Genomic DNA, 27,960 nt, shown 5'->3' with positions numbered 1-27,960 from the left:
GAGAAGACAACAATTTGCTATTTATTTGACCCTCCCGTGTATAAAACACTGGTATACCGAGAGGTGTGTCTGGCGCTCGGTCCTAAAATAAGATGCGAGAGAAGCCCAAATGAGGAGGGACGGCGCTGAAAGCAGGACTTCCCTGATCCTCCATCATCTGCAGGAGGAGAAAAACACATCCGCGCGTGCACAAACAGCCTCCCACACACACGCACACGCACACGCACAAGCGCACCGTGCTGAGCGCTAGCAAGGAGCTTTCAAGCCTTTCACCCGATACTCACACAAAAGGATTCTAACCCGCAACAATGGAGGAAAACATGGATGAATCCCAAAGCCAGAAAGGTAGGACATGATTGAAATGGATTTTTTTATTTATTTTTTTTATTTTTCACCTCATCAAATGCGTGCATCGTTTCATTGTTCTCTTCCTACATCCTCCCAAGTCGCTTTTCGTGTTGTGGGCAGACACGGCAGAGACACGCATGGCATGTACTGCATCCTCTTCACTATCTGGTGCAAATGATTTTTACCTTTGTCTTTATTTACCACGGGGGCCGTGATAGCCGTCTTGATAATCCTGCAGAAGAAACGGCCATATTCTGTCTTTTTGATGATTGGATAATGAAGCAGATTGAGGATGAGATGAAATGGCAGACAGCGGACGGATGATGTTGTTTTGCTTTGGATGGATGGAAGAAATTGTTGGATGAATGGATGAGTGGAAGAAGACGGGGGGGGGGGCATATACGTTAAAACAAAAGTGGAGCAGTGATTGATGGCTCTGTCGGGATTTTCTTTGTTAGCCTCTATTGTTGCCGCTTCACGCTTGTCTGAGCGCCTTTTCCTCTCCTCTCTCTCCTCGTCTCCCGTTTTGGGGCCGTCTGTGTCCCTCTCCTCTGCCTTTCCTCCATTTTCTGTGTGTCCTGTGAGAGACCCTCACTGGCTTGGTCCCCGTACGTGCGACAGTTTTGCACTTTGCAACGGCATTTGTCGGGATTGACTGTCCATCCAAATGTTGCTGCGTTTTTACTGTCTGTTTTTTTTTTTTTTTTGCTTTGGCTGCTCCTGAGCATCTTGCCCTCCCATTCTCCAAGCTATCATCCATTTTGTTTTCTTATTTGGACTTTATGGCATGGTTGATGATGCTCATGCTTTGTTCCTCTGACGATAGCGATCATTTTTTGAGACCATCTTTGTGTTTTTAGCGCGTTCGATGACTTGTTGTCGTTTGACAAAATGGGCGTGTCCGTTTTCTTCTTTGCATCCCGAGCTTGAAACATCACATCTTCCTCTCGCACGGGTGAAACCAAAGACTCAAATCTTCAATTCGTATCATTACAATTCTATTGAAATGATTGACTTCTGAATCCAGAGAAATATTGTCGTCTTTTGTGACATGCTTTTTTTGATTTTTTTTTTTTTCTGGAAGGAATCTTTTTTGGCCAATCCGATTTGTGTTTGGCATTTGATGTAAACATGTTTTTCATCGTAATTTTCTTTTGCCCCCCCCCCCCCCCTCGTTCTTGATATTTTTCATTTGGGTTGAAATAGGACCGAGATTCAAGCCTGACAATGAATATCTTGCTTGGCCTACGCCCACATGAGAGCCCCCTCACCCTCCCTGCCCCCCCCCCCCCCCCCCCCCAGCCAAGCAGCCTAAATCATATTCAACAGCATAATCAGTACATTTTACAGCATCACCATGATTTGGTACTAATTGGGGAGGAATTAGAATTGAATGAGCGTTTCAATCGTTTGTGGCTGCGGCCTCATCATGTTTGTTTTTCCTCACACATTTCTTGCGCCACCAGTTTACCATTTTCATTGCGTCTCCACTTTTTCTTGATCACGGTCTTGGCGTCGAAGCTGTTGGGAGGAGAATGTACAATCATTGCCGCCCGCACCTTCTACAACAATTTACAGTAGCTTGTCTCCTTGTTCTAACGGGAGGCGCAAGAATTACGCCCACCCCACCTTCACAAGCCAACCACCCCCCCCCCCACAAGCCCCCCCCCTCAACCTCCCTTTACATCTTTTCAGCCCATCTGGCCTTTGCCATACTGCAAGTTTGAATGCTCCCTTGTTTATTATTCCTTTCATCTCTCCGCCATTATTTTGTTTTCTGTCCATGGACGGACTATTCGGTCATCTCATGTTTGTCTCAACACAAGAAATAAGGCGAAAAATAAGATTCGTAATTCTAAATACATGAACTCATTCGCTGCCATCCTGCTCGAATGAATGTACTTTTTAACTTCTATATCCGTCAACGGCGGTGAAAGTGGACTTTTTCCGCGATTCGAATTGTGAATCGCAATATGGCGGTGAACAAATTGCGCCATCGTTATTCCCATCCTGTCATCGCGATATATTTTCAAACGTGGCAATAAATGTTGAGAGGTGAGACTATTTAATAATTGCTGTTGCTTCTGTGATCAGTTAGCTTGCATGCGGAGAAGATATTGAAAATATCAAAAAATGTGTAAGACAATGAAGACAAATGATTTTCGGGCCAATCAAGGATTGATGGTGATTTAGGCTGATGCGCTTCACAGGAAACCGTTTGTGAAAAGTAATTCTGTGACGGCTTCAGTTTGCATAAGTGCTCAATTAAGTCTGAAGGAAGGCTGAAAGCGACGCACAAATGGACGTGGGCCTTGTTCATAGGCCTCGTCTCCATTTCATTATTAAGACCACGAATGAAGAAGAACTTAATGGAGGGATGAAGTCGTCAATACAAATCAATTTAGCACACTCATAGCGGGAGAGCTTTTGCAGGGTGGCGTAAGAGTGACAAGCAAATACTGGAAAGGAAAACCACACAGGAGAAATGTGGGGGGCGGTTTGAAAATGGTTTTATGACTTGACATGAAAAGTAAACAGCAGTGGGTGAAAGCGTTTCAACTGGCTGAATAAGCGTAAATTTGAAATTCAAATCCCAGATCAGTTGTTTCTGGGCTGCAATGACAAAAGTGCCACCAAAAAATGGACTTGATTGGCTACACAATATTTCTAATTGATATCGCCTCATAAAATCGCAACGCTTGCTATGAATCCTTGCAACTGGTTGCAGGAGAGAAGCTGGCAAAGGACCAAACTCCGCTCAGTGTTTCCATCTCTGCATTTGAGTGGTTCGGGTTCTGTGTCATGTGACCCAAAATGTACAACAGACAACATGTAATTTGCATTCAGGGATTAGCACGAGTATTATAGATTTTATGAAAATGAAGGATTGGAGATAAAAGAACATATTGCACCGGCCAACAAATTTCATTGCACTGTATTACATTTTTTAGTATCAATTTATTCAATTCTGACTGTAAAATAAAGTTTCATCTTATTATTTATTTATTTGTTATTATTTTACTGTTGTGTCCCAACACAACACACTTGCAACTGTCCTTCTATCCTTTCTCTGCACCGCTTCTCATCATGGATTTTTACACTCAGAGTCATTGAATAAAATACAGACAGTTGATGAAACATCTTGCCGAGTCAGTCGTCTTCCGTAAAGTTTGCAGACGCCTGATCACCATCCTGAACATTTGAACAGTTTGTTGGGGATGGGAAACATGTCAAACAGGCTGGATTTAGGCTCACGAGGACTGGACTTGAGTACCCCTGCCACCGGGTGTTAATTTGAACACCAGCAAAGTGTCTGTAGGCATCCACACTCTCCAGTGTTAAGGTAACATTTACTTAAGTGTTAAAAATGATCGACACCCAATAGACAAAATGTAGTGTTGACAGTGCGACAATAATGACACTGTTGAATGCTTTGATTAACGCTACTCAGTGCTCATGCCAACACCATACGAGTGTGGGCAAACAACTTGAAAATAAAACACATTGCAAAATTTCAATTTTAAACAAATTTGTTTGACCGAATCGATTTTAGCCGGAAAAGGGGTCAATTTATGTTCTTTCATCATTTCTGCCCATCTTGCCACGAATAAAATCAGCTCGGACGCACCAATAACCGAACGATTCCTCCTCACTACCAAATGCATTCATGTATTCATCAAAACTCGTTGGAATAATAGTCGGGGTCAAAAGAAATGCCAAATCCACATGAAGATATTAAGAATTTTCCTCTCATTTTCAGTACCCACACATTTCTGGCATTCATTTTAATCGTTTTTTTCAGCGAGACAAGATACTAAAACGTGATCAAGCTGATATGCGTGACTGTTGCTTTCATTTTGACACATTGAAAACTGGCTGCATTCATCATTCATTCATTCATTCATGTCCAGTCTTGCAACCAGGTTCTGAATTGATGTTATTCTCCCTTGACAACTTTGGTTCCATCTCGCAAATAAGGAGGAAAACGACACCAAAGAAAATTGTCTCGACAAACCGGTCAACTTCAATCTTTTACGTCAGGGTGTGATTTCAATTTCAACATTTGAACAACATTTGCGTGTTACAGAGGCTCTTTTATTACTGAGTGCAATTGTTTTTAACACCGTCCCCAAACTTTTAACACTGACGGATTTGCAGCGTGAGCCGTGGACAGTGATGGTGAGGCGAGGAGGAATTTCAGGGTGAACGAACTCTTTGAGTGACACACAGAATCATCTGAGCAGCCGAGGAGCACGCGTGCATGCGTGTGAGCGCATACGCGAGGACGATTTCAAGGATCTGCATGGGACATTTGGCTTTACCGCTGCCGGGCTTCCCCAACCGTTCATTTTGCTTTTGGCTTTGCGGTTAGCAATGATGCCCAATTTTTTATTGACCGAGTAAACTAGTCCATGAAAATAACAGTAGCGCAACTGAGCCATGTCATAAGATGTTAGACCATTTATGCCACAACAAGCACACCAAATATGAAAATTGTGATTAAAAATGACAGCAGTAATAATAAAAAAGGTTTTAAAACCTACAATTCAAAGTTTTGCCAAGAATGGGGGCTAAGGTCCAACAACTAGTCCGATGGCATTAGATCAGTTTGGGACATGATTACAGACTGGTCTACTTCAAATTAAATAAATAATTATGATTAAAAAAATATATATAAAACAAAAATTTATAAAAAAATTTTTAAAAAAGTTAGCGGTAAACTAAACCTAAAAACAAAAAAAAACAAAGGTACTGAGCAAAGTGTGTATCGCGAGTCGGGAAATGCTAGCTCAGCACTCGTGCACACGTTCAACTTGCAGAGCAACACCACGCACACGGTGTCATCTGGAATTATTTTGCCGATCTGGGCAACCGCCCGGCCGCTCCGATGCTGGACAGAAACTGCAAAGTCACTTCGCTTAAATGAAAAAAAATTCTTGAAAGTTAATATTTTGTTCAAAATGGAAGAAATGATCTGCAGTCAAAAATAAACAAATGTAAATGTTATGTGACAGCGTTCTAAAATGAATGTCGGTGTTGCATGATCACCACTCTGTAATAAAAAAAAGCCTAGCGTGTAACACCAAGATGTTGTTAAAATGGGATGTCACCTGGATTCAACTCTGATTGGTGTCGATTTGAAATTGAAATCATAATGTGGTTGCATTTTTACTCATTTCACAAGCCTGTGGGTTCAATATTAGCGCATAAAACAAAAAAAAAAAACGATCGTCAGGTAAGAATGTCTGGTCTGGCCCTGCCCACAAATGATTATCCAATCACACACACGTTGGCACTTTCAACGTGAGGCCTGTGAGAAGGCTCACTGCAACCAACTTGTGATCTGATTGGCTATCGCAACTGTTTATCAACTGTGTCACACAGAACAGACGCCCTCAAGGAAGAATCGATAAGTATTATGAAATCTGCCTGGCAACACAAGCTAGCAGAATTCCAATTGGATTAAAACTCCAAATATAAGTGTATATTTGTGTGTGTGTGTGTGTATATATATATATTTTTTTATTTTTATTTTTATTTATTTTGGGGGGGGGGGGTTCCTGCAGCTTATATGCAGGTGCGCCTTATGATCTGGAAAATACGGTATTTGGATTCGAGAGAGCTCAGGCAAAACCAAAGTTGCACAGAAAAAAGAGCAGTGTTCGTCTTTCAGGGTGATGTAGCAGCAATCCAAAGTTTGAGGTGCACCGTCAACTCAGGCGAGGATGAAAACTCCCGGACTGGCGTTTGTTGAGTGCTGTGTCGTTGTTTCACCCACTTTGATTCACGTACAAGCGTGTTCCTCCAAATGTCGTTTTTCCTGAAAAACCGCGTTGCTGAAGCGTATCCTCCGAGATGCATTCACTGAGCCCGATTTCATGGGAGCAACGAGCGGCGGCAGAGCGTGCAAAGTCCTTTTTGTGCGTGTTGCCAAGATGTCGGGACGCTTCCCTCATCTGTATTGTCCACAACAAGTCCCGTAGAATACAGCGGCAGCCTCCTACTTATTCCGTCCCAAAAAGTCCAAATGCTTCCGAGTACACTTCCCGACGTTGAGCGAGTCTTACCTTTATTCGTGACTGACGGGTCACCAAAAATGAAGGAGAAAAAAAAATGTCTTTCCTACCATTGCTGAACTTTGTCAAAAATCAAGGAAGCAACCTCATGTTTATGGAGCGTCTGCAGCCGTTTGTGCTTCGCGTGCCCCAGTTTTTACCGGGTCACTGGGTCTTGCCGGCTTATCAAAACCAAATATGGAAATATGAGAAGGATTATGACATGGCTCAACTATAAAACACACAATGACAAACACATTCTGTGGCTGATAAAACTGCTTTAATATGCATCGAAATTTCAAGTCATGACATATTTAGGTAGTGACGAAATGCTTGGAAAAAAAAATTAAAAATCACTCCATCTCCATACACGCTCAGAACGCATTTATAAGACATCTTCGCCATCTGACGCAGAACTGCCTGACTATTGTGACAAATAATCATAGTCTTCATTCAAATAATGACTGAATGGCCGTTTATGTATATATAAATACAATTGCAGATTTATAAATTCAGCTATTCAGTTGCGCAATATTCGAAAAATGTAATCTGTGGATTGAGCTCTGCAAAATCGAGCGCTGAGCAAACTGACATGTTTTGCGGCCGCGAGTCTGTGCAGGAAAATGTGTATTCGCACGGCTGTGTGATGCTTGCCGAGCTGCACTGTTGCCATAACAACGCTACAGGCAAAGTGGGTCAGCGGGCTCCTGCCACACCCCTGCTGGCATGGCAACATGGCTGGTCAATTAAACATGAGCGGTGGGATGACTCACAAAAATGAAAACACACAAGCGCTCCTCCAAGAACCAGAGAGACCGTTCGATTGTTTTCCATACATTTTCTCTTTCTGCGTGCGTGTGCATGATCCTCCAGCTTCACATTTTGAAACGAACATGACTAAATGGTCATATTAATAAAGAGCCAACACCTCAGTGGATTCTTAAATGTCTGTCGAGCCAATTAGTCTGAATGAAAAAAAAATATTGCAGGAAAGAGAATCCGTCGTTCACAACATCAAAAAACCAATGACGGAAACATTTGAAGGAAAACAGCTGCGATGGTTTGAAAGAAACAAATTTGAAATAAAAGTCATCGCAGCAGAAGAGCGCACATGGAGCAATCGGAGCTCTAAAACCATCCAAAGCTATTTTGGAGGCTGTAATTTCCGACGCTGCGCTTGCCACTCCAATAAACTCCGTGACCTCAATCCTGGCTCACGATTCTATTCAATACATTTTGTTCTATATCACGAGAACGCTGAGTTCAGGACAAGCCGTTGTATGTCACTGAGCGGAAGCGAGATCGCCGCCGCCGCCGCCTTCACGCTCACACTCACAGTTGCCAGGACAGCTGTTGCGGCCACATCCAATTACACTCGTCATCCAATTTCCCACGTCGTACGCATCATCCATCAGGGGGTGGAGCTTGTCGTTTAACGGCCAATGTCATCGGACGCTTGGGTGGGACCAAGTGGAACATCTTTTTGTGTAGAGGATTAAGCTACAAGTTTGACAAAATACGATAAAAGTCTTTCTGGACCTATTACACATCTTACCTAAATTCAGTGGCGGGCGGTCAAGGCCATCAAGGCCTTCTCTGCTGGCCTCACATCGTCAAGAAATCAGGATCACATTCTTCACATTGATGTCAAATTTTTAGGTGACAGTTTTTATCCAATCAGAATCCGGCTTCAGTCAGAAGGCATACTATGAAATCTGCCTGGCAACACAAAATAGATGAATTTGGATTGGATAAAAGCTCTCACCTAAAAAGTCATTCACGTTACGGTAACGCCCTCGTTTGTGTTTCCTGCTCGACGTCCACTGAATGCACTTTTATTCAGGATCTGCTTTCGGTCGCTGCTCACTGAACTTGCTTAAGCCGACCTTCAATTTAGAGGCCACGCCCACCCTTTCATCCACGATGCTCCTTGAATTATTTCCTCATGACGGCGCAAATGACGATCGTCTTTTAAGTGCACGTGACTGTTGACGAGCATGCTGGGAATCACGTGGCATTTTCATTTGTGGGAAGTGAAATTTTGATTCGTGCAACACATTGAGTCTTTGCGGTCCGAATGTCATGTTATCTGATTCAAATTTATTTGATTGTATTTATTTATTTTCCTATTTGGACCGCGTTGTCCTATTAATGTTTTCCGTGTCCGTCTAGGTTGTAAGGAGTGTTGTGAGCGATGTGTGGGCAGTCTGCCGTGGGCATCCCTCATCGCCACCATCCTCCTCTACATGGGCGTGGCCTTGTTCTGTGGGTGTGGCCACGAAGCTTTGAGCGGCACCGTCACCATCCTCCAGAACTACTTTGAGGTCATCCGAGCCCCTGGAGCAACACTGGATGTGTTTACCATGTGAGTGATTACAAGAACTCAAACCGTATCTGGTTATGTGATCAAGATTGCTTTTCAAAAACTTGAGTTTACAACTTTATAACAATGTCATTGTGTTTTATTTCATCAATGCCCCAATATTATTTTTCCAGGCTTCCACGACAGTTTGAATCATAATGTAGTTTTTCTTTATTCACCAGAAATAAGATGATATTTATTTTGTGGTTCTAATACTCATTTTTAAGACCATCTGACTTCAACTTAACGATTTGGTCGTTGAATGGATGATTGCAGCTGAAAAATGTGTAACTGACTAGTGCTGGGAGGAGAATGCAAATCGCTGTTGAGAGTCCGGTTAGAACTCCAATAATGAGGATATGGTCTTGTGGTTCAGGTCTTTTAATAAAGTTGCAGTCAAAGTACACATTTCTTGATGCTCTATTCGTGTGGTTCTAAAAGGAAAATAATAAACATTGAACATTGTATGTTACTAATTAGCAGTGAAACGTGGATTGTACAGACAAACAAACAGTGTTATTAATGCTGTAACTTATTTGTCTCACGCACAACTCAAAGCAGGATAAATGTGGACTACAACTCAAACTTAGCTCGATAGACAGACTGACACGATTCTCCCCTCTTCCTCCTTCTTATATACACGCACGCCCACGCACGTGAGTTGGAGCACTAAACTCCGCCCTCTTAAAGGAGCCGCTGTCACAGTCTCTGAGCAGCCTTTTCTACAGCAGCGTTCAAATGTCTAAAGCTCCCAAATCTGGGAAAAAAAAGGAGAAAGAAACAAAAATCCCGGAATGAAAATATAAACATTTCATTTTGTTTAAGCTCACAATTTCTATGAAATAAGTTAGAATAGGTACAATGAGCAGCATGTCGTACGATTAAATAAATAAAATGAAGTTGTGCTCAAAGCAGAATTACAACGCTGGCTGTTTTTCAGTGTGATGCTGCAAAGTGGAGGTCGACTTATTATTATTATTTATTTTTTTATTGGATTTACGCCTCTATCACACCATTGCAACGACAAAGACATGCTTCCCAACCTTTTAAATGTCACGGGAATAAATCCACCCGTGCTCTCATTGGTCGATCTCGCGGCCGGGAAACAATCACTCGCCTTGTATGAGTGCCCGCGGTTATGTATGACGCCTCTTTGGAACGACGCGTCGTTCCGCAATATGGCTGCCGATTTGGCTGCATTTTTTAATTGTTTTTATTTTTTGGGACAAGTCAGCAAAAAGAAATCCTCCATAATTATATAATGACCTGATGACATGATGAAGAATACATCAAGCTCGAATGAAGTGTGTTGTTTATTTTGCCGACAGCATTGACATCCTCAAGTACATCATCTATGGCCTTGCCGCTGGATTCTTTGTCTTCGGAGTGCTGTTGCTGGTGGAGGCGTTTTTCACCACTGGAGCAATTCGGGATCTGTATGGAGAGTTCAAGATCACCGCTTGTGGACGCTGCCTGACTGCATTTGTACGAAAGTCACATGATCGGACTTTGCATTTATTTCTTTCCTAATAAGAAACTTCACGTTAGTCACCCGGAACCATATTCAGTATGTTTTAATCAGATTTGACATTGAATAGTAAGTAGCAATGACGGGAAATTTTTAACTGTGTCGGCAACTCAAGGCAATTCAGGCTTGAAAAGAAAAATAATAGACAACTACTTTTGTTTTTTGATGATCCTCCAGAGAACAGCCTTTCTAACGCCTGGATAAAACTGAACCAATCAGCAGGGGGCCTCACGCGTGCATGTACTCACGAAGAGTGTGCCATCGAGTGCGCTGCAAATTAACGAAAATTCATCGGTCACGCCTTGTCTCTGATTGGTTGTTTTTCACCCGGCGTGCTGGTTGATTGCAAATCAATCAATCTTTTTTTTTGGGTTACTGATTGCCTTCTGTGTGTTCAGCTGATGTTCCTGGCCTACCTGTTTTTCCTGGTGTGGCTGGGTGTGACAGCGCTCACCAGCCTGCCGGTTTTCATGTACTTCAACGTTTGGTCCATGTGCAAGAACACCAGCGTGGTTGAGGGAGCCAACCTCTGTCTGGATCTCCGCCAGTTTGGTATGCAACACGAACTATCTCCGGTGCTTGGATCGATGACAAGCATCCATGTCTTGAAAGTTTGACCGACGCTTAGCTCACAGCTCAAATCATTGTTTGTTCAAAACGTCTTCAATTTATTTCAAAAGTGGAGGATTGATCACAAATAAATGGCAACATCTCATATCTTAAACGTGAAAAACATTTTTGCTCCAAACAAAAAGTTGATGCGCAAGATTTGCCCTTTGTGGGCCATATAAAATAAGGCTGCGGGCCAGATCTGGCCCCCGGGCCTTGAGTTGGACACATGTATTTTATCTGGTCCCTCACTTCAGACCTGGATTATTTGGACACACAAACCAATCCCCATGCCTGCAAAATTCATGTTTTTTTTTTTGTTTCTTTTTTTATGGTAATGGTTTAAATTTGTTTTCAAATGACAACAAAGCGGTAACCTTGAAGGCTCCATCGGACAAAAATCAGATTATCAGTTCGTCTCGTGCTCATCAGGTGCTGTGACCATTTCTGAGGAGAGGAAGGTTTGCACGGGATCGGAAAAGTTCTTCAAGATGTGCGAATCTAATGAGGTAAGAACTGCTGCGGGATTTTTAGAAGTGATCGGAAAACAAGCGTAAAGCGTCGACATGAACGATTGCCTTATCTGATGGCGACTCTTGCAGCTGGACTTGACCTTCCATCTGTTCGTGTGTGCATTGGCTGGAGCGGGAGCGGCTGTGATCGCAATGGTGAGCACGCATCTCATGACAAAATCCCAAAGAAAAACGATATTTCATTTCGACCGGTACCGCACCTCTCGTGCAAAGTCCGCTGGGATGGCGAAGATAAACAAAACAGAAACTGGTTGAAGATTTGGTTGTTTCAAAAATGTGACTTTTTGTCAGGGAGGTCCACTGCCAATTGTGCAGATGACGAAATCTCGCTCCCTTTTGAAACCACCAGCATGAGGCGTGCTTGGCAAGATGTCTGCAGTGCGAGCGAGTCACCAAGCTGTGCAAATATCTGAACCGATGCTTATCGTTGAGTTCTTCGGAGATCCGGCTCCACGCTGAATGCAATCGGAAGGCTCCTAGCGACATCATTGCTGTTAATCGCGTTATCTCGTGGCCCTTGTCGTACAAAGCAAAGCTTTATCTCTCTCTCACACACACACATCCTTCTATTTCTGCACTTGTTCATCGTTCCTTCGATTCACGGGGGGTTGGCATTCATCCCAGAAAAACACTCCACCCACTCGCATGCTGATTTCAGAGGACCAAAATTTCCATGTGTAAAAAATTACCAGCTCTGTGTTGCACATCTAATCTGCAGAAATATATCATGTCGGTAAAATTAGGTTATTTTTCTCGCTCGAAAATTTCAAGATTCTGCTCAAAATCTAAATTGATATTAATGCAATGATTTCTGTAATTAGCAGTGGCGGGCGGTCAAGGCCTTCCCTGCTGGCCTAACATAAAATCAAGAAATCATCATCATATTCTCCACATTGATGTCATATTATATCCTAGTCTTGTATTTTTAGGGGGGAGATTTTATCCAATCAAAATTCAGCGAGCTCATGTTGCCGGGCAGATTTCATAATAGCAGTAGCACGCACGATTCGTCCGAGGCCTTCAGGTACAATCGTACGGGCGTCAGTATTGTGTCTCAAGGGGACTTTTAGCCTTGATAGAAAATTGCGATCAAGAGTTGATGGCGGTAAGGCCTTCTCGTTGGCTTTACGCTGAAGGCGATGAACGCGTTTTGTGAGGGGGCAGCGCTATGGGAAATCAACACACTCGAAAGTCGTAACTGGCGACCGTTTGAAAATTTCAAATCAATGTTTGCTTTTTTAAACCCAGATTCACTTGCCAGGCCATTTTCAAGAGAAGCTAGCTCGTCCAACACTGGCTTAGTACTGTGCACGTGTGTTTCTGGATCTTGTTTGTCCAGCCGTGGTGTCATAAATGATGCCAATATGAGAAGGGGATTGATTTCAAGTCGGACTAAATAGGAGTTCACTAAAGGCCCCCGGGTGTGAAATGCACGCCCCGCCACTGATTCAGTTTATGCTTTCACGATGAGACGAAATTGTTTATGTCGACCGGTATTTAACAAGTGTTGCGGTGAACGCGTCTCCCTCACAGTCAAGAGGTTCACGAGTTCAAATCGGGGCTCAAGCCGTCCTATGTGAGGTTTTCACATCTTGGCTTTTCTCTCCCACGGCCGTCCGTCCAACCCCCGCCCACCAAGTCAAAACGATCGTCAATCATTTTTAGTTGGGATGGAAATCATCTGCTTGTGTATCAATATGATCATCATCATTTCTAACCACTTCTAGAGAACGGGGAGACGTTCGAATATATAACTCCACTGAACAAAGATATTTATTGAAATCAAGCCGACGAACAAGAAAAACGAGGTTCTGCTGAATGTCCAGAAGTAAAAGTGGGCCTTTTCCTGCTTTCTTCTCATCCCTGCAGGTCCATTTCCTGATGGCCTTAGCCGCCAACTGGGGATACCTGAAGGACGCCAGTCGGATGCAGAAATATGAAGATATCAAGTCCAAGGAGGAGCAGGAGCTGCATGACATCCACTCTACACGCTCCAAAGAACGCCTCAATGCCTACACATAAACACACGTCACATGGCAAACATCGCATGCACTTGCCAAACAGACACACAAAACAATTTATTCGCACACACAAACTTGCAGCACATCTATCTCGCGTCACATATGAAACAATCCACATCGGTAAAATAATAACGCCGCCTAAATGATGAAAGGAAAACGTTGACTTCCTGCGTGTGCTTCCAGTTGATCTTGTGCCTTGGTGATCTACGCCAACGTGCCAAACATCCGTCACGTTGAGTGAAAGCGGATCGTCACGATTACAAATACGACTTTGGCAACGCCAAGGAGCACATGAGAGATTATCTAAACGTTTGGCATCTTGGAATGAAATCAGACCTTCGTTAAGATGACGAGCCCTCAGCACTTTGCTCACAGAGACAAAATATTTCATGAAAAAAGAAGAAAACGGATGTTGTTGAAGGATATTGAATTAGTGACTGTGCATGAATGACAGGAAGCAATCTCAAATTCAATAAAAAGTCGTTCATTACCTTTATTAAGTAACAACTCAAAAGAAAAGAAATTGAAGACGTAAAAATTGATGAAGACTTTTCCTTTGTAGTTTATGCTGCCGTTGAAAAGTGACTTTGAATGAAGATGCGGTGCATAACAATTTTATTAGCCCAGCAGCAAATCGCATTCAACATCGCAAAATGCTTCAAATGAAGACTTTTTAGACTCTTTTCAATTTTATCGAGCTCTCGACTGGCCTACCGGGCCGATAATTCATCAACAATAACATTCAACATTTGGAACAAGTAAATATATCAAAATATTAATAGTTTATGAAGTACTCAAACATTTTTCTTTGTAAAACAGTACGATAGGTTAGCATTAAAAATATTTATTTATTTATTTTTAAGGGCTTCGAGATACCGGTGATTTAACTGATTCCCCCAAAAAAAAAGTCAGCATAAATCATACACGTGGGTGGAGGTCGAATAGAAATGTTAGGCACTGTACATGAACTCAATAAAAATAGGAAACGTCCGCTGCTAGCATGACACGCTAAAGCAACAGTCAGCCGAAGACACACGGAAGACGTCATTGTTTGTAAAGCTCATCTTTTCATGGTGGCACCACCATCAAAACCTCGACACCTACAATGCGCAAACACACACACACACACACACACACACACACACGTTCATTATGCGGCTGAATGGTCAGTGTTGTGCAGGCGGTGTTGTACGGTGGCGTCATGCTGTGCTCTGTCATTTACCCACATTCGGATGATGCTTTTGCAAAGAAAAATGGTTTCCGGGGAACTTTGTACTTCAATGGGTACAAAAGGGTAGCTTGACTCACTTCAACCCTGACCAAATCTTTTCCCAACTCTCATCCCGAGCCCAGTTTCATTGGTTGTTTCCAAGACAGAACGGGCGTCCTAGGAAAGGAAATACAAGCACATTTCAGAAATGGTCACGTGCTTAGCAGGCTGAGGCTTTTTTTCTTTAAGTAAGCAAGATGCACTTAATGGTGTTTAATTCTGTAGTTGAATAATGAATATGAATTGTTCACTTAAAGGGGAAGACCACCCTCCAAAAAATCTGAAGAATATGTTCTATGCAGGTGAAAGACGGCATTCGGATTAAGATTGTGTTTGCGGGAAATGAGTTCAGCGGCAAAATCCACCCGTTTTAAGCCATCGCAGGCGGCGGCCATTTTGTCACGTCTAGCAACTCAAAATGACATCACAGTTGCTCAGCAAACGACCAATCATGGCTCAAGTTGGTGTACCTGGGCCCTGAGCAACCTGTGATGTCATTTTCAGTAGTTAGCGGGGACAAAATGGCCGCCGTCTGAGATGTCTAAAAACACGTGGATTTCCCTGCTTAACTCATTTTCTACAAACGCAATATTAATCAGAATGCCGTGTTTGGACCAGTAAAGGCACATCAAACATATTATTGCAAATGATTTTTTAGGGGGGTTGACTTCCCCTATAAGGTGGCCACAGACGCTAGTAAGGTGATGGTAAATTTGGGCTCTAAACCTCATATCTGACGAATTAGGTTCACAATTAGCACTTAAAACTGTCTGATCATTTGAAACAACTTTGAAATTGGGCTCTCCCCCCCCCCTCCCTCTCTGACAATGTTTGTGTAAACTTGTGATTTGTACTCCAGAAACAGCACATCTTAGCAGCACAAAGTCTTTTAAAATGTCATGTCAACGTTTTATTGTCTTCAAGTCTGTTAAGACATTTTTCTCACCTTTTTCGAATTTTTGCCACATTTTTACCAGCATCGTTCATGTGTAATTTTAATATTGGGATACATGCAAAGGGCAGCGTGTGGGGGGGGGGGGGGGTCGTTGATCATCACATTCACAATTTCATGTGATTCTGCACAAAAAAGAAAAAAACAACACAAAAACTCCACCAGTCCTTGTGAGACTTTGAATCTATGCTTTTGCTATCATGTTCAGTCGTTTGACGTCTTTGTGTATCAAAGTGTAATTATACCAAAATGGCTCTTTTTGTCATGAGTTGGATTCGAATCCTCACTAGAACGGGACAACACGTCAATGGTATCAAGAAGAGATAACTGCGAATTCTGTCTCATCTGATTCCTAAATTACTTTCTTGCGACTTTCTGGGTAACCTCGAGCATGTTCTTATTGCGGTCCTAACTGGATCTTTTCAAGGGTGAATTTGTTCTGGAGGTGTCGGACTCGCACCTTTTGACAGCCTTGACGAGACGTGTGGTGGAAAGGCATCACAGCAAACTCTTGTTAGCTTTAACAGCAATCATTTTTTGTCGGAGTTCAGTGCTCATTTGGATTAAGAGCTACTTTGCAGCTTTCTTCGAATTCTTTCACAAGGCCTGTTTTGTTCGTACGAAAAGTTCGGAAAATGATTAGTTCAAATGATTGTATGACCAAGAAGAAGCTCTGAGGGAATGTGAGTCTCTATCTGCCAGTAGAGATGGTTGAAAGAGTAATAGCTATATTGTTGAGATGAGGATGATTGAATACTTCATAGATTGATGATGAGACAACCAGCAGAGAAACACACACACACACACGCACACACACACACGCACACAATGTCCACTCTTGCCATCACTCTGAGCCATAACTCTGCTCTTGTACTGTTCACAGTAACATTTCACTATTTTATTAAGAACTTTTAATCCTATTTTTGTCAAATCATAATAACAGAAGGGTGTCTAAAAAGGTGAATTCATGTCTTTTGGTTTTGTTTTTTTTCTCAGCAGCAACATGCGCTGCACTTACAAATATATTCTGTATAAAGATACATATATGTCAAACAGTTGGGGTGAACAGCCGAGAAAATGATTTCGGATAGTGACAAAGTCTGAAGGGTGAAGTTTAGTCTCATTGTCCAGCTTCTCACCGTTTCAACTGCATTTACACACACACACACACACACACGCATTATACTGATGGAAGAAGACAAAATGACGTCAAATATATCTCAGCAGCCGTTAAGATGGTTAATAAAACAAATGCTGTTCATATTTTCACATTTTCTGATTTGGTGAAAATAAAAGTACCATTTGACATAAAAGGGATGCGACATTTTCGGCATCGTATTTGACCACCAATTGAAAACGAACACCAAGGTATTTTCCCCAAGTTTTAAGAGCTTTGGAAAGATGTGGCAAACCGTCGCGATCCGATTGAAATCTAAGTTCCACCAGTTTGGACGATATCCTCACCGTGTGTAAATGCAGGCTGGCGGCGGCACAATAGGCAAACCTTCACCAGACTGTGACTGCGTTCAGGTGTGTCTTGGCTGAAAACAGGCGGTATTTTTAAGGGTCTAGTTTTTGCATTAACAGTATTCATTTCATATCATTTCATTGCCTGACAATGGATGTCTTGTCAGTGTTTTTAACCTCAGATACAAAAAAAATGTTTTGTGCACTTATTGACCATTGTGAGCTCTCTATCTCTTATTCTTGGTGTGTATGTGCATTGATGTCCCCTTTGTGGGACCTGTGTATAGTCTTGCAGCATTGGTATAACATGAAGACGTAACAATGAGAAAAATGAATTCATTCATAAAAATGAAGAAAATCTTATTCTAGGTTAATAAAAAAAAAAGACAGTGAATCTAGTTGTTGTTTGTGGCATGGTTATGCATTCAATGGTCATAATTTTAATGATTAAACAGTACAAAAAAAATAATTCCCACTAGCGCTGTTCTGCAATTTTTTTGTTTTTGTTTTTCACTTTTTAGCTGGCAGTATTGAAGTCCTAGTTGCTAATGGTGTTGCTAAGCTAGCTAGCTTGTTTAGTTGTTTACCACCAGAGCAATATATTGTTCCAGTTTCACCAAAAGAACGATTAACCTTCAATTTCTGGCATATAAGTGCATGATTCAACTGCAAGTCTTAAGTGATAGTTCTTGTTTTTTTTTTGTTTTCTTTCAAGAGATTTGCAGCTAAGCTGTAATGTATTGCTCTGGCCATCCATTATGCACTTCAGCTCACATCCTTTGCCTCTTTCTCTCACGTGTAGTTGTCGATGAGCTTATGGCAATCTTGAAATCACACCGGAGACATTCTTAGAATTGGTTCTTGAAACTTTGTTGTCAATGAAATCGGCACGTTGCCTAGCAACAAGCTTAAGCTGCACAGCTCACGTCGCCATAGCAACGAAGTCGACAACGGCGGCTAGAAACGTGAAAATCGACGTGAGTAACAGTCGAAAATGGGACACAATTGTTTTGGGCTGGGATGCCAACGTGGTCCAAAATGATGTAAAGATCCAATGACATATTTGTTGAAGTGGAAATCTTCTGTGTGAATCAGGAATGTCACCAACGGTGTTACAAAGTGGAAGCGGATGTGAGCTGCTTGTTCTCCCCGTTTGTTTGAATCTCCCTGTGAAAATGTTTTTCTTTTGACACATCCTGCGTCCTTCTTGTCTACCCGCTGCCCGGTGCTTTATTGGACTCGCAATACCACCTTTCCGCAACCTCGGCTTTTGTTGTCTATGATTGATTTCAGCTTGAAGCAGACCTTCAAAAAACACAAATGTGATTTCTATCATTCTGTGAGATGTTATTTTCATTTCAACCGTTCGAGTTGTCATTTGACAGTGTGAGTTCTGCAGCTCTAATCGGCAACTCGGAATTACTGGAAGGACAATCTGCACCTCTATTCCTGAATTTATTCAAATCTTTACAACTGAGCTACAAACTGATATGAGTCTGCAACCTTAAAATGATTAGCAGCTATTTCCGCAAATATCAAGGTTAGACATTTTGGACGTTGGGAGATGTTTTTTTTTTCTTTGTTTCCGTAGTAGACTTTTTGTACTCCACTCTAGTTGCTTAGTAGCAGGCTTTCTTTGATTCACTCCCCCATTTTTGTACATATCTGTGCCAACAGCTTGGGCAGACAGTGGCTTTTTTTATTTGTAAAGACATCAACTTGCTTGCATATATAAATAAAATGAAATATTACACTTGTGTACTTGTTAATAAGTAAACCATTGCGTTTGTGTCTTAATTTCAAAACAGAAATGTGGAAACTGCTTCAACGTGATGTGGATAAGGACAAATAGGAATTCCGTGGAAAACATGTTTATGTATTATCGTAACTACGACTGCTACGAATTAATCATCCAGAAGCATTAAAAAAAAAAAAGATCGCCTAAGCACTGACAGAAGTGGGTTTTCGTCCATCAATGTAATTGTCACTAACTCTCTTTATAGGAGCTGAACTCCAATGTCCTTACCTAAATCTTGAGCTCTCCTATATTATTTGACTTTATTTTATTTGAAGAAAAAATCCAGACACACATCACCACGTTTGTATTAATTTAACTGGAATTTTAATATACCAAAGAGAAAGCAAAACCGTCCATTTAATATTGCTGGGTTTTTTTCAATGTATTTATCGTAATTCTGTGATATAACAAACATGATCCCGAATTGTGTAAAACAAGTCACTAACCGTATATTGTGAAGAGCAACTTCACGTACAGTATTTTGAGTAGCCTGTGATTTCCCTCCATGGCCAGCAGGAGGCGACAACTGCTTACAAAAGACCATTTGCTTTGACCAGGCCTTCTCGTCACTTCTTGCATTCTCTCACAAAACAGTTGATAACCAACAAACAAAAGTAATATTTAATATTCATAATTATTATCTCTTTCTCGACATAAAAGCATGAAATACTTGGGCCCAAGTCTTTCTCATTTAAAGTTAGATGAACTTTTTTTTAAGAAGGGATGGTGGCGTTGGGGGTCGCTTTGTGTTTTTTTTTATTTTGTAATAATTTATTGTCATTTGTCGCGTCGTTTTCAACGCCGTATATCATGCAAATAGTTGTGGAGGATGCAGGAACCTATCCCAGCAGATATCGGGTGGAAAGCAGACTGCCCCCCGAACTGGAACATTCTTGGTCGACACGATATATTTTTTTAATTAACATTTTTATTTAAAAAGGCTTAAAACAGATTGAATACATACAATAGTAGACACATCTGAACGTGAAAATTTTGACCAGACAATCTACATTTTTACACATGCATTGAACATTTTGGACAGTCCGCTGTCAGAGTTTTGCAATGAGCAACAAACAAGTGAGCTAAATGAAGCCCAGGTTTTCATAAATGACGTCATCAAGAGAGGTGTTGGAGATTTCGGTAGCAGCGATGCTGCTGCCTAAGGATGAAGAAGAGGGGGGAGGTGGCGTTGAAGAGGGACTCGATGATGGAGGTGTTTTATTCACTTGAGCATAGAGGTGGGCAAATTGGTCTGCTTTGGGTTCAACTTGAGCAGAAATTTGATCTTCCTTGCGTACAGGCACAGTATAAATCGGTTCGTCGTCTGCTTGTTGTTCACGCCAATTGCTATTTGGCTCATTCTTGACTTTATCATATACCTCCGAATACACAGAGTCTGGGTGACTGACAACGAAGGAAGGGTGTTTGGTGAATGAGTCTGAAACGGCATTCTTAATTTCTTGTGAACTTGGAGGATGAAGGGGAAGAATACTTGCGGGGTCGACATATACGTGAGAGACGGTAACTTGAGTTTTTGGTACATTTCGGATGCAGTCAGCTGGGTTGGCGTATTCCGCTTCAGATTGACAAACTTGAAGGTCTCCAGAGGGTTTGTCAAGTACTGGGACCATTGGGAGAGGCATGAGAGTGATTGGAGCCGGTGAATGAGCGGAATCATCTCGACATCTCGTATTGTTTTCTGGGGAGGCAGATGTCTTTAGTTGTAAACTTGTCTTTTCCAGAATGGAGGCCATACTGGTCAGATCCGGTATTTCGGGCAGAGGGGAATGCGCTTGTATGTTGGCTACTAAAGTTTTGTCGTCTTCCTGGTGAAGATTCCCTGATGTGACCGCTAAAGTCTTTTGTTTGATTGTACTCTGAATCAGGTTGAAGATTTTCTCAGATTGTCCTGTCTTAAAGGTGAATGTTCCAGGACCGCTGTCACATCGTCTTCCTGCTTCAATGGTTAAGGTCACCTGGTAAAAAATTAAATAAAAATAAATTCACGTTACTTGATCATTTCAAATGAGGTTTAGGGCCATGCTAAAAAGATCACTTCCTGTACATTTTAGGGCAGGGGGTCTTCAAACCTGTTCTTCGAGGGCCGCTGTCCTGCTTGTTTTCCACGCCTCCCCGCTACAACACACTTGATTCCAGTTTTAGGGACTAGCTACCAAGTCTTTATTGTACATCTCGAGTTGCTGCACATGCCTCCCAGTTTCTGTAGCCCTACATCAAACGTACTGAGACAGTGGGCCATTAAATTCCTCTAGAGGGCGCTGCAGACCCATTTTATTGAGTCAAGTACATTCGGTGAGAAAAATCTAGCGACAAGTGATTCTGACTTTTACAGCTCTTTATTTTTCTCAAGAGCATATAGGCGTGAAGCTTGAATATTACTGTCCATGTTCATGTCATGTAAAACATATCTGTTAGAAAGGTTCCTAAGGTTGGATGTCGTCGTGGTTTGCGTTCTTATCGTACGATTAGAATCGCGTTAGTGCCGAGCTCTCGCGAGAAGTACCTGCATACGGGTTACTGCGTAGCCGTTGTTAGCTGACAGCCACGAGCATGAGACGTGTTCGATGCCTCAATGTTCGTGTGCGTTCCTGACCTCAAGTAAGTACACTTGTGTATTTGTATCCTTTATAGTGTTGCATAAAGTGTTGTATAGTTTTGTACATCTATGTACGTCAAGTCTGCCGTTACGGGGCAGTGCGCATTCCTTATTGCTGCCGCCATTGCGCGCCGTCCACTGCCGTAATCGGCCATTATTGAGTGTCGCAAAGTCAATGCATGTCTCCTTGCCGTTCTCAGTTACTATTGAGCCATGCACTCATGTGTCGTTTTCTCTTCTGTCATAGAACCACACGCTCACACGTACACACTTGCACACATACCCACGAAGACTCACATACATTCCTACATGCATACATTTACCTACACAGCCATGCACTCTCCATCTATATCCTAACATCATTTCTACCTGTGCCCATATTTGTCCGCCTGTTGCCTGTGCTGTTACATGCTGGTTGATGAGAAACCATTAAACTGCCAACCCACGTGGATCTTGAATGCATCCTTGTGTTCTAACTGACACCCGGGGGTGAAAAGAGCATATCACATTTGAGCCGAGTCACCTATACAGTCAGCCCTAGGCTCTCCAACAATATCAATTAAATGTGTAATTTCCTCGGAATCCTCTTAATCCTGTCGACATTTGAAAGCCCTTACCTTATCTTTACCATATCGCCTCAGCAGTTCGTAGGGCCACTGTCTAACAACGTTGACCTTCTGGGTGTCTTTCAGAAGCAGAGCCTTTTGTCCAACTTCTAGCCAGTATGATCCCTGCAGTCCACAACGCATTGCTGCCTCCGTCCGTTGCACCGCCACACAGAAATCGGAAGCTGGAAACAGGGCACAACAAGATGTGTACAAAAACCCAAAGACTATTTGATGTTGTCAGCAAAGTTCCTGCTGGGGACATAGCGTTGAAACAAAAATATGTCATTGGTGCAGATAAAAACCCTACAGTCGTTGTTTTCGTCATTTGTTGTTGCATATATCTGATTTTCCTCCATATGAAGCCGATTCACGTCTGATCCAGCGCGCTTCTGAGGAGAGAGAAGCATCATATAACCTGAAACGTTTTTGTTTATAGAGGAAACTGAGTATGAAAACGAAAAGCATTGACAGCAATCAAACATAATCTAATTTTGCGTCGAACCTGAAAGCTTCTTTGACAAAGTTTCTCTACCCAGTCCATACAGTCATCTTTTTGCGTGGCGAATACCATTGTTCTCTCCTGTGACTCCACACAAAAAGCTGACATGTTTTCCTGAAAGCAGACTCAGCATTTTTAATCAGCTATTGCTCCTTCATAGTACACGATTTGGAAATGCTACACAATAATGACGAGCACCATCGGACAGGCTTCAGCATTTGGTGGGAGTCTCAGGACACTTATGAGCTCGGAGAGTCTGACCACTTTGATCTTGCTTTCTTGAGGCTGGTGATGTTTCTTCAACCCTGCAACGTGATCTCTTCCGACACTGCCACCTGCAAGGTAAGACAAATACAATGATTTCAGACTCACGGTTGCACGGTGCGCACGCGTCTTCAGGGTGTGGCGCCAAAGTACATCTCGGACATGGAAGAGCCATATGAACACTCTCTGGCACTGAGAACGTGGGGAGTCGCGAGAGTCGGGACGAAGCGCAGTGAGGCTGCTTTTCAGTTGATGCTGCTAAAATATGGAACATTCTTCCAGAGGATGCGACACAGGCCTCAACTCTGACACTGTTTAAACGCAAAGCACCCGACGGAGCCGGTTTCATCTGCACTCCTTGCTTTTCAATGAATTCATTTGTATTTTCTTTTTATTCATGGAACGTTTTAGCGACCTGATTGTCATTTGATGCAGTTGTAAAGCATTCGTCAATGCCTTAAATATTAATTGTGCTCTACAAATGGATGTTATGCCTTTATAGGACTGCCTGAGAATTTAGAGGACAAAATCTTTCTATCATGACTAAAGCCAGCGGGCAGATGCATCGATCAGAAGTGAGACTCAACGTGAAAACTAGTTGGGAACGGCGAGACTCTAACTTCAGTGCATTATCGATGGGAAGAATAAAACACGAATACACGAAGCATGTAGAGCTCCTCCTTTCCGCAAGTTCCTTCAAATTGATGCCGAGTACTATTTGCAGTTCAGTTAGAAAAACAAAAAGAAAAGCTGCACTTGCACTTGGTGGTGTCTTGATTACCAACGTACCAAACCGGCTCAAACTGTTGTTTGTATTCACAAAGCCATGAAAAGAAGTCTCAGAATGGAAGGACGCAATTAATATTCAGACTCTCTTAGATATCCCAAAAGCCAGCTCGTCAACCAAGATCGATACCACTGATGTCAAGACACAAAAAGCTTTTGACAATGCAGGTTCTCATTCAAAGTCCAGCATGGCGAAACTCAAAGACAAGAGGGAGAGAGAGGATTAAAAGGGCGTCACAGCATCGATCCGTGTGCATGGATACATGAAGAAGATGTACGAGAATGAAGAGAGGAAATTGCATCTCAGAGCTCATGACAACACAAAGAACGACTTTTGATTGGAGGATGCAAAATGGAAGCTAGGAAAGACCAACCAAGCATGTGCGTTTGTGTACTGGAACGTCTGTGCTGAATACGGCTTATACATTTCCAGGTTCCTCTGGCACATACGTACTGTACTTACACATGTAAGTGGGTGAAAACAAAGTGAAAATCTGGTGGGAATTGTGTGAACAACGCCCATTCCAAGCAACTGCAACGATCACAACGATGAACATATTTTGCAGTCTGTGTTGATTTTTACGGTGCAAGGACGACTTGTCTTCAGATGCTTTCAACACAACGTATTATTTTGTGTCCTGGAGTGAGAATGTTTTCATTTATGTATCTAAAGTTGACTCAATAATGCACATTTCATTTTCATAATTCATATGCATTGCTAGCAAATGACAAATTTGAATTAAGACATGCAGACAACTTTGGAGTTCCGCATGGGTGTTCTCTGCAGTAGTCGTTAGATATATAAGAGCCGCAGAAACTCTTTTGGGGGAAAAAAAAACAATATGCAATCCGCACTAAACTATAAGCCGCAGTTTTCAAAAATGTGTTGTTGACTGCATGTGCAGAATGATTTTTGTCCCGTGAATGCACATAAAGCTATATCAACAGATTGTACCTTTTAACACGGCAACAACTTTGCTCCTTACAACATACAGACCCAGGAAAAAAAAAATTGAAATTTATTGTATTTTCTGAACTACAGAGCGCCCCAAAAAGCCGCACCGTTGTATTATCGAAACGGTTCAAAATCAAGGAAAAAAGTAGCGGTTTATAGTACGGAAAATCCGGTATAATTATTCGAATTGTAAACATGAATAGTACCCCGTCACTCCTGGGGGAGGGGTCACACTCCGACGCACGATCGGCAAAGTGAGGTTGTCTCTAATTGCCAAGGTCACATGCACAGCCGACTACATTTTCTGCAAGGGGGGAGCATTCTTTCCTCTTTGCCCACAAATGTGGCAAGTCACGTTTTAATTTGTATATGTGATTGTTTGCAGGATTATTGGACTCATCGTATGTAACGTGGACAGCAACAATTCATGCATGCAAGTACAAAGAGATAACAAGAGAAAATGTGCATCCGGTGAGCTTACATAACTCCATCCCCACAATCCTGGGGTCTATTTAAGCTGTCAAATTTACTTTTCATCTTCTACTGCTCACCCTGCTGCTGCGTGCATGTTTTTGTGGCTCACACACACACACACACACTCTTAATCAGCAGCCAGTAGCCACCTACGTCTGTATATGTACTGAGGCAAATGACTTGTATACGAAACCTCAAAGAATATCCAACCGTGACCTAATAATGCAGCCGTAACCGACAGTGTGGTGGTTGAGGGCCGTCTCACGTCCCACTCAGTCACCGTGTGAATGTGAGTGTGAAGGATTGTCTGTCTCTCCCATACTTGCCCCGTGTCTGACTGCTGGTCAGTTCAAGGCGTAGTCTGTCTTGCTAAAGAAAGAAATCAAATAAAAAGTACTGATTTGTGGGCAATTCCAGTTGGTCACGATATGTTGAGTCTTTTCCTGTTGGGTAAAAACGGCCACCTGCCATTGTTTCACTCATTGGCCACTTAAAACATTTTGGGCCAACTGTGGGCCCAAAAATAAGCCAATTGGTGTCACAACTGTTATCGCTCTGGCCGGCCCACAGTCGAATGATCTGGATTATCTGAGCTACAAAATGGGCCACATGCTGCAAAAAACTTTGAATTATGGCTCAAACTGCTTGTTAAATTTTAAACACCGCACGTCAAAGTCCGCTTTTCTCCAGCTTTTTCTCACGTCACCATTCCGATTGAAAAGCCACATGTGTGTGTGTGTGTGTGTTAAGCAATAGGATTGCTAGAAGCCGGGATCAGGGTGTGAACTTTAATAGCCACAAAATGTTTTTCCCTTTAGATCTTCTCAGATGCCAGGACACAAGTTTGTACGAACGCTAGAGAGCAGGGGTGTCCAACTCATTTTTGTGGACGGACCACATCATAGTTCTGGTTTCTTTTGGAGGGCTGTTATGACTGTCAACCCATATAAATGTATGATGATCACCTTACGTTATCACATACACACAACTAATTAATGAAAAGCCAGTTTGGAAATCAGAAGCTCCTAAGTAATTATTTGTTCAACAATTTTTCAATTTATTTTAAAAGGTTAGGATTAATAAATGGCAATATCATATATCTCAATGTTGTTAAACGTGAAGAAAAAATGTGCTCGAAACGGGAAGTTGACGCACAGGATTTGCCCTTTGCGGGCCTCATACAATGAGGTGGCGGGCCAGATATGGCCCCCGGGCCTTGGGTTTGACACCGGTGCTATAGAGGATAAATACACTCCAAATAAAAAGTATCAATACTCATTCCTGAACCGCATCTTCTGGCGAGGTTCGGGGGCCTGCTGGAGCCCATCCCCGCTGTCATTGGGCGAGAGGCGGGGTACACCCTGAATTGGTCGCCAACCCATCGCAGGGCACATTTTGGTGCTCGAAAGATAGATTTAAAAAAAAAAAAAAAAAAGTTGAATCAATGTACCTCCAATAAACTGAATCTCCAATCGACCAACTCCGTTGTTGCTGGGCGGCACCAGTGACAACAACACTGGCTTCCATTTCTAAAAGAAAAGAGAAAAATCCATATTAACAATGTTGTCAACAAGAGAGAGGACACATTTGATGAGATGATTTGACTTAGTTGTAGTACTTTATTTAGAATTTCTCTTCAATTAAAGGACAGATGAGGTTTTTCCCTCCCTGTGGTGTCTTAAGAATCTGCTGTCTGTGCAGGAATCGGTATCACAGAAACTGGTTGTGTTCCAACATGTTCATTCGGACTCGGCTCAATTGCACAACACGTTTGTGCACGTTTGACAGGGGAAAAAAAAGGAAAGAAGGAAACTGTTCTGTTGCTCAATAAAGGAGTGGATCATAATGAAACTGACAAAGTCGCCTTTTCAAGTTATTACAATGTAATTACTCTGCTTGTGAAGTGAGCTTTCGAATGAAATGTGCCGTTCCAATGATCCTGCCCAATCGTTTCAATAATCAAATACAAACGTAACGCCAGAGTATTTCCAGGCAAACTTTGTCAAAATGACTTCATCAATTTCATTTGAAGGTCAATAAACGACGCCACACTTACTTTGCCCGCTTTGCGAGGTTGTAAGTAAACCTCTCCGGTTTTCGTGTGAGAGTCCATCAAGGAAGCACGAACATTATTACGGATCTTTGGATTCAATAAAGACGTGAGCAGCTCATGTTCGCCTTTTTCTTTTTTGTTTTTCCCTGTCACGGAAGGGCGTGTCGATATCCAGGAATGCTTGTAATATGAGCCTCACCTGGAAGTGTGTTGAGGAAATGGAACTCGTTCAAGAGTACTTAAGATCCACAATATATACACACACTACAAATGTTTCTATTATTCATCATCAAATGTTGCGTTTTACAAAATTTATTTTTCTCTTCCTTGTGCTTTCTATCGGAGCCTGACTTGGGGAAGATCAAAGTCATTTGTTGGGATTGTTTTGTTTTTTTTAATGAAAAGTATAAAAGACCTTTTTCATTCTGTAAAAGGTGCTTTATACTTTATATAAAGGCAAACAAATATAACAAAATGTCGCACCAAACGATCTCAAAGAATGCACATTGCCAAAAGTTAATACCGGGGCTGGAAACGTGACCATTTTTTGCCAGTCAGTAACCCGTCCTATGGTTGAGATTTGGGCCAGACCGTTTCGCTCCCAGCACGGACTGCCCAGCTCCGGTTAAAACAAATGTACAAAAATATGGGGAAGTTCCGAAACCTGGAAATGCAAGGCCATTATTAGTGGCGCGACGACAACGCCGATAACGACGTTTGTAGACGGAAGGTGTGTTTCAAGAAAGCGTTTTGAAAATGT

The 27,960-nt window shown here is 42.1% G+C and overlaps 2 protein-coding genes and 1 long non-coding RNA gene across 3 annotated transcripts; 2 read left to right on the top strand and 1 right to left on the bottom strand.

Annotated features, from left to right (window-relative positions):
- Positions 1-214: 214 nt before the first annotated feature.
- On the top strand, positions 215-18,923 carry LOC148332827 (neuronal membrane glycoprotein M6-a-like). Its single transcript, XM_088303550.1, has 7 exons — positions 215-345; positions 8,577-8,769; positions 10,095-10,251; positions 10,693-10,846; positions 11,336-11,412; positions 11,506-11,571; positions 13,306-18,923. The coding sequence occupies exons 1-7, from the start codon at positions 309-311 to the stop codon at positions 13,456-13,458; spliced, it is 837 nt and encodes a 278-aa protein (XP_088159676.1). The 5' UTR covers positions 215-308; the 3' UTR covers positions 13,459-18,923.
- A 941-nt stretch (positions 18,924-19,864) lies between these two features.
- LOC148332825 (docking protein 2-like) lies at positions 19,865-27,358 on the bottom strand. The gene is made up of 7 exons (XM_088303546.1): positions 27,204-27,358; positions 26,598-26,676; positions 22,867-23,003; positions 22,672-22,782; positions 22,477-22,558; positions 22,179-22,351; positions 19,865-20,920 (listed from the first exon to the last, which is right to left on the bottom strand). Exons 1-7 carry the CDS (start codon positions 27,258-27,260, stop codon positions 20,027-20,029), a joined length of 1,533 nt encoding a protein of 510 aa, XP_088159672.1. The 5' UTR covers positions 27,261-27,358; the 3' UTR covers positions 19,865-20,026.
- Positions 21,331-22,482, top strand: LOC148332826 (uncharacterized). The gene is made up of 2 exons (XR_015844695.1): positions 21,331-21,563; positions 22,254-22,482. It is a non-coding gene; the product is annotated as an uncharacterized LOC148332826 (long non-coding RNA).
- Positions 27,359-27,960: the final 602 nt, after the last annotated feature.

Source organism: Idiotropiscis lumnitzeri, chromosome 8 (assembly GCF_059441095.1).
Source record: "Idiotropiscis lumnitzeri isolate Australia: NSW breed Sydney's pygmy pipehorse chromosome 8, RoL_Ilum_1.0, whole genome shotgun sequence".
NCBI lineage: Eukaryota > Metazoa > Chordata > Actinopteri > Syngnathiformes > Syngnathidae > Idiotropiscis > Idiotropiscis lumnitzeri.
Note: the sequence above shows the minus strand (reverse complement) of the source record. Positions and strands in the feature narration are given on the sequence as shown.

Excerpts from the sequence above, each read along its gene's own strand:
- LOC148332827 (XM_088303550.1), top strand. The coding sequence starts at position 309 with ATGGAGGAAAACATGGATGAATCCCAAAGCCAGAAAG. Across the intron at positions 10,847-11,335 it reads TCTGGATCTCCGCCAGTTTG|GTGCTGTGACCATTTCTGAG; the intron begins GTATGCAACACG and ends CGTGCTCATCAG. Across the intron at positions 11,572-13,305 it reads GAGCGGCTGTGATCGCAATG|GTCCATTTCCTGATGGCCTT; the intron begins GTGAGCACGCAT and ends TCATCCCTGCAG.
- LOC148332825 (XM_088303546.1), bottom strand. The coding sequence starts at position 27,260 with ATGGACTCTCACACGAAAACCGGAGAGGTTTACTTACAACCTCGCAAA. Across the intron at positions 22,783-22,866 it reads ATGCTGAAGCCTGTCCGATG|GAAAACATGTCAGCTTTTTG; the intron begins GTGCTCGTCATT and ends GTCTGCTTTCAG. Across the intron at positions 22,559-22,671 it reads TTTGTCAAAGAAGCTTTCAG|AAGCGCGCTGGATCAGACGT; the intron begins GTTCGACGCAAA and ends CTCTCTCCTCAG.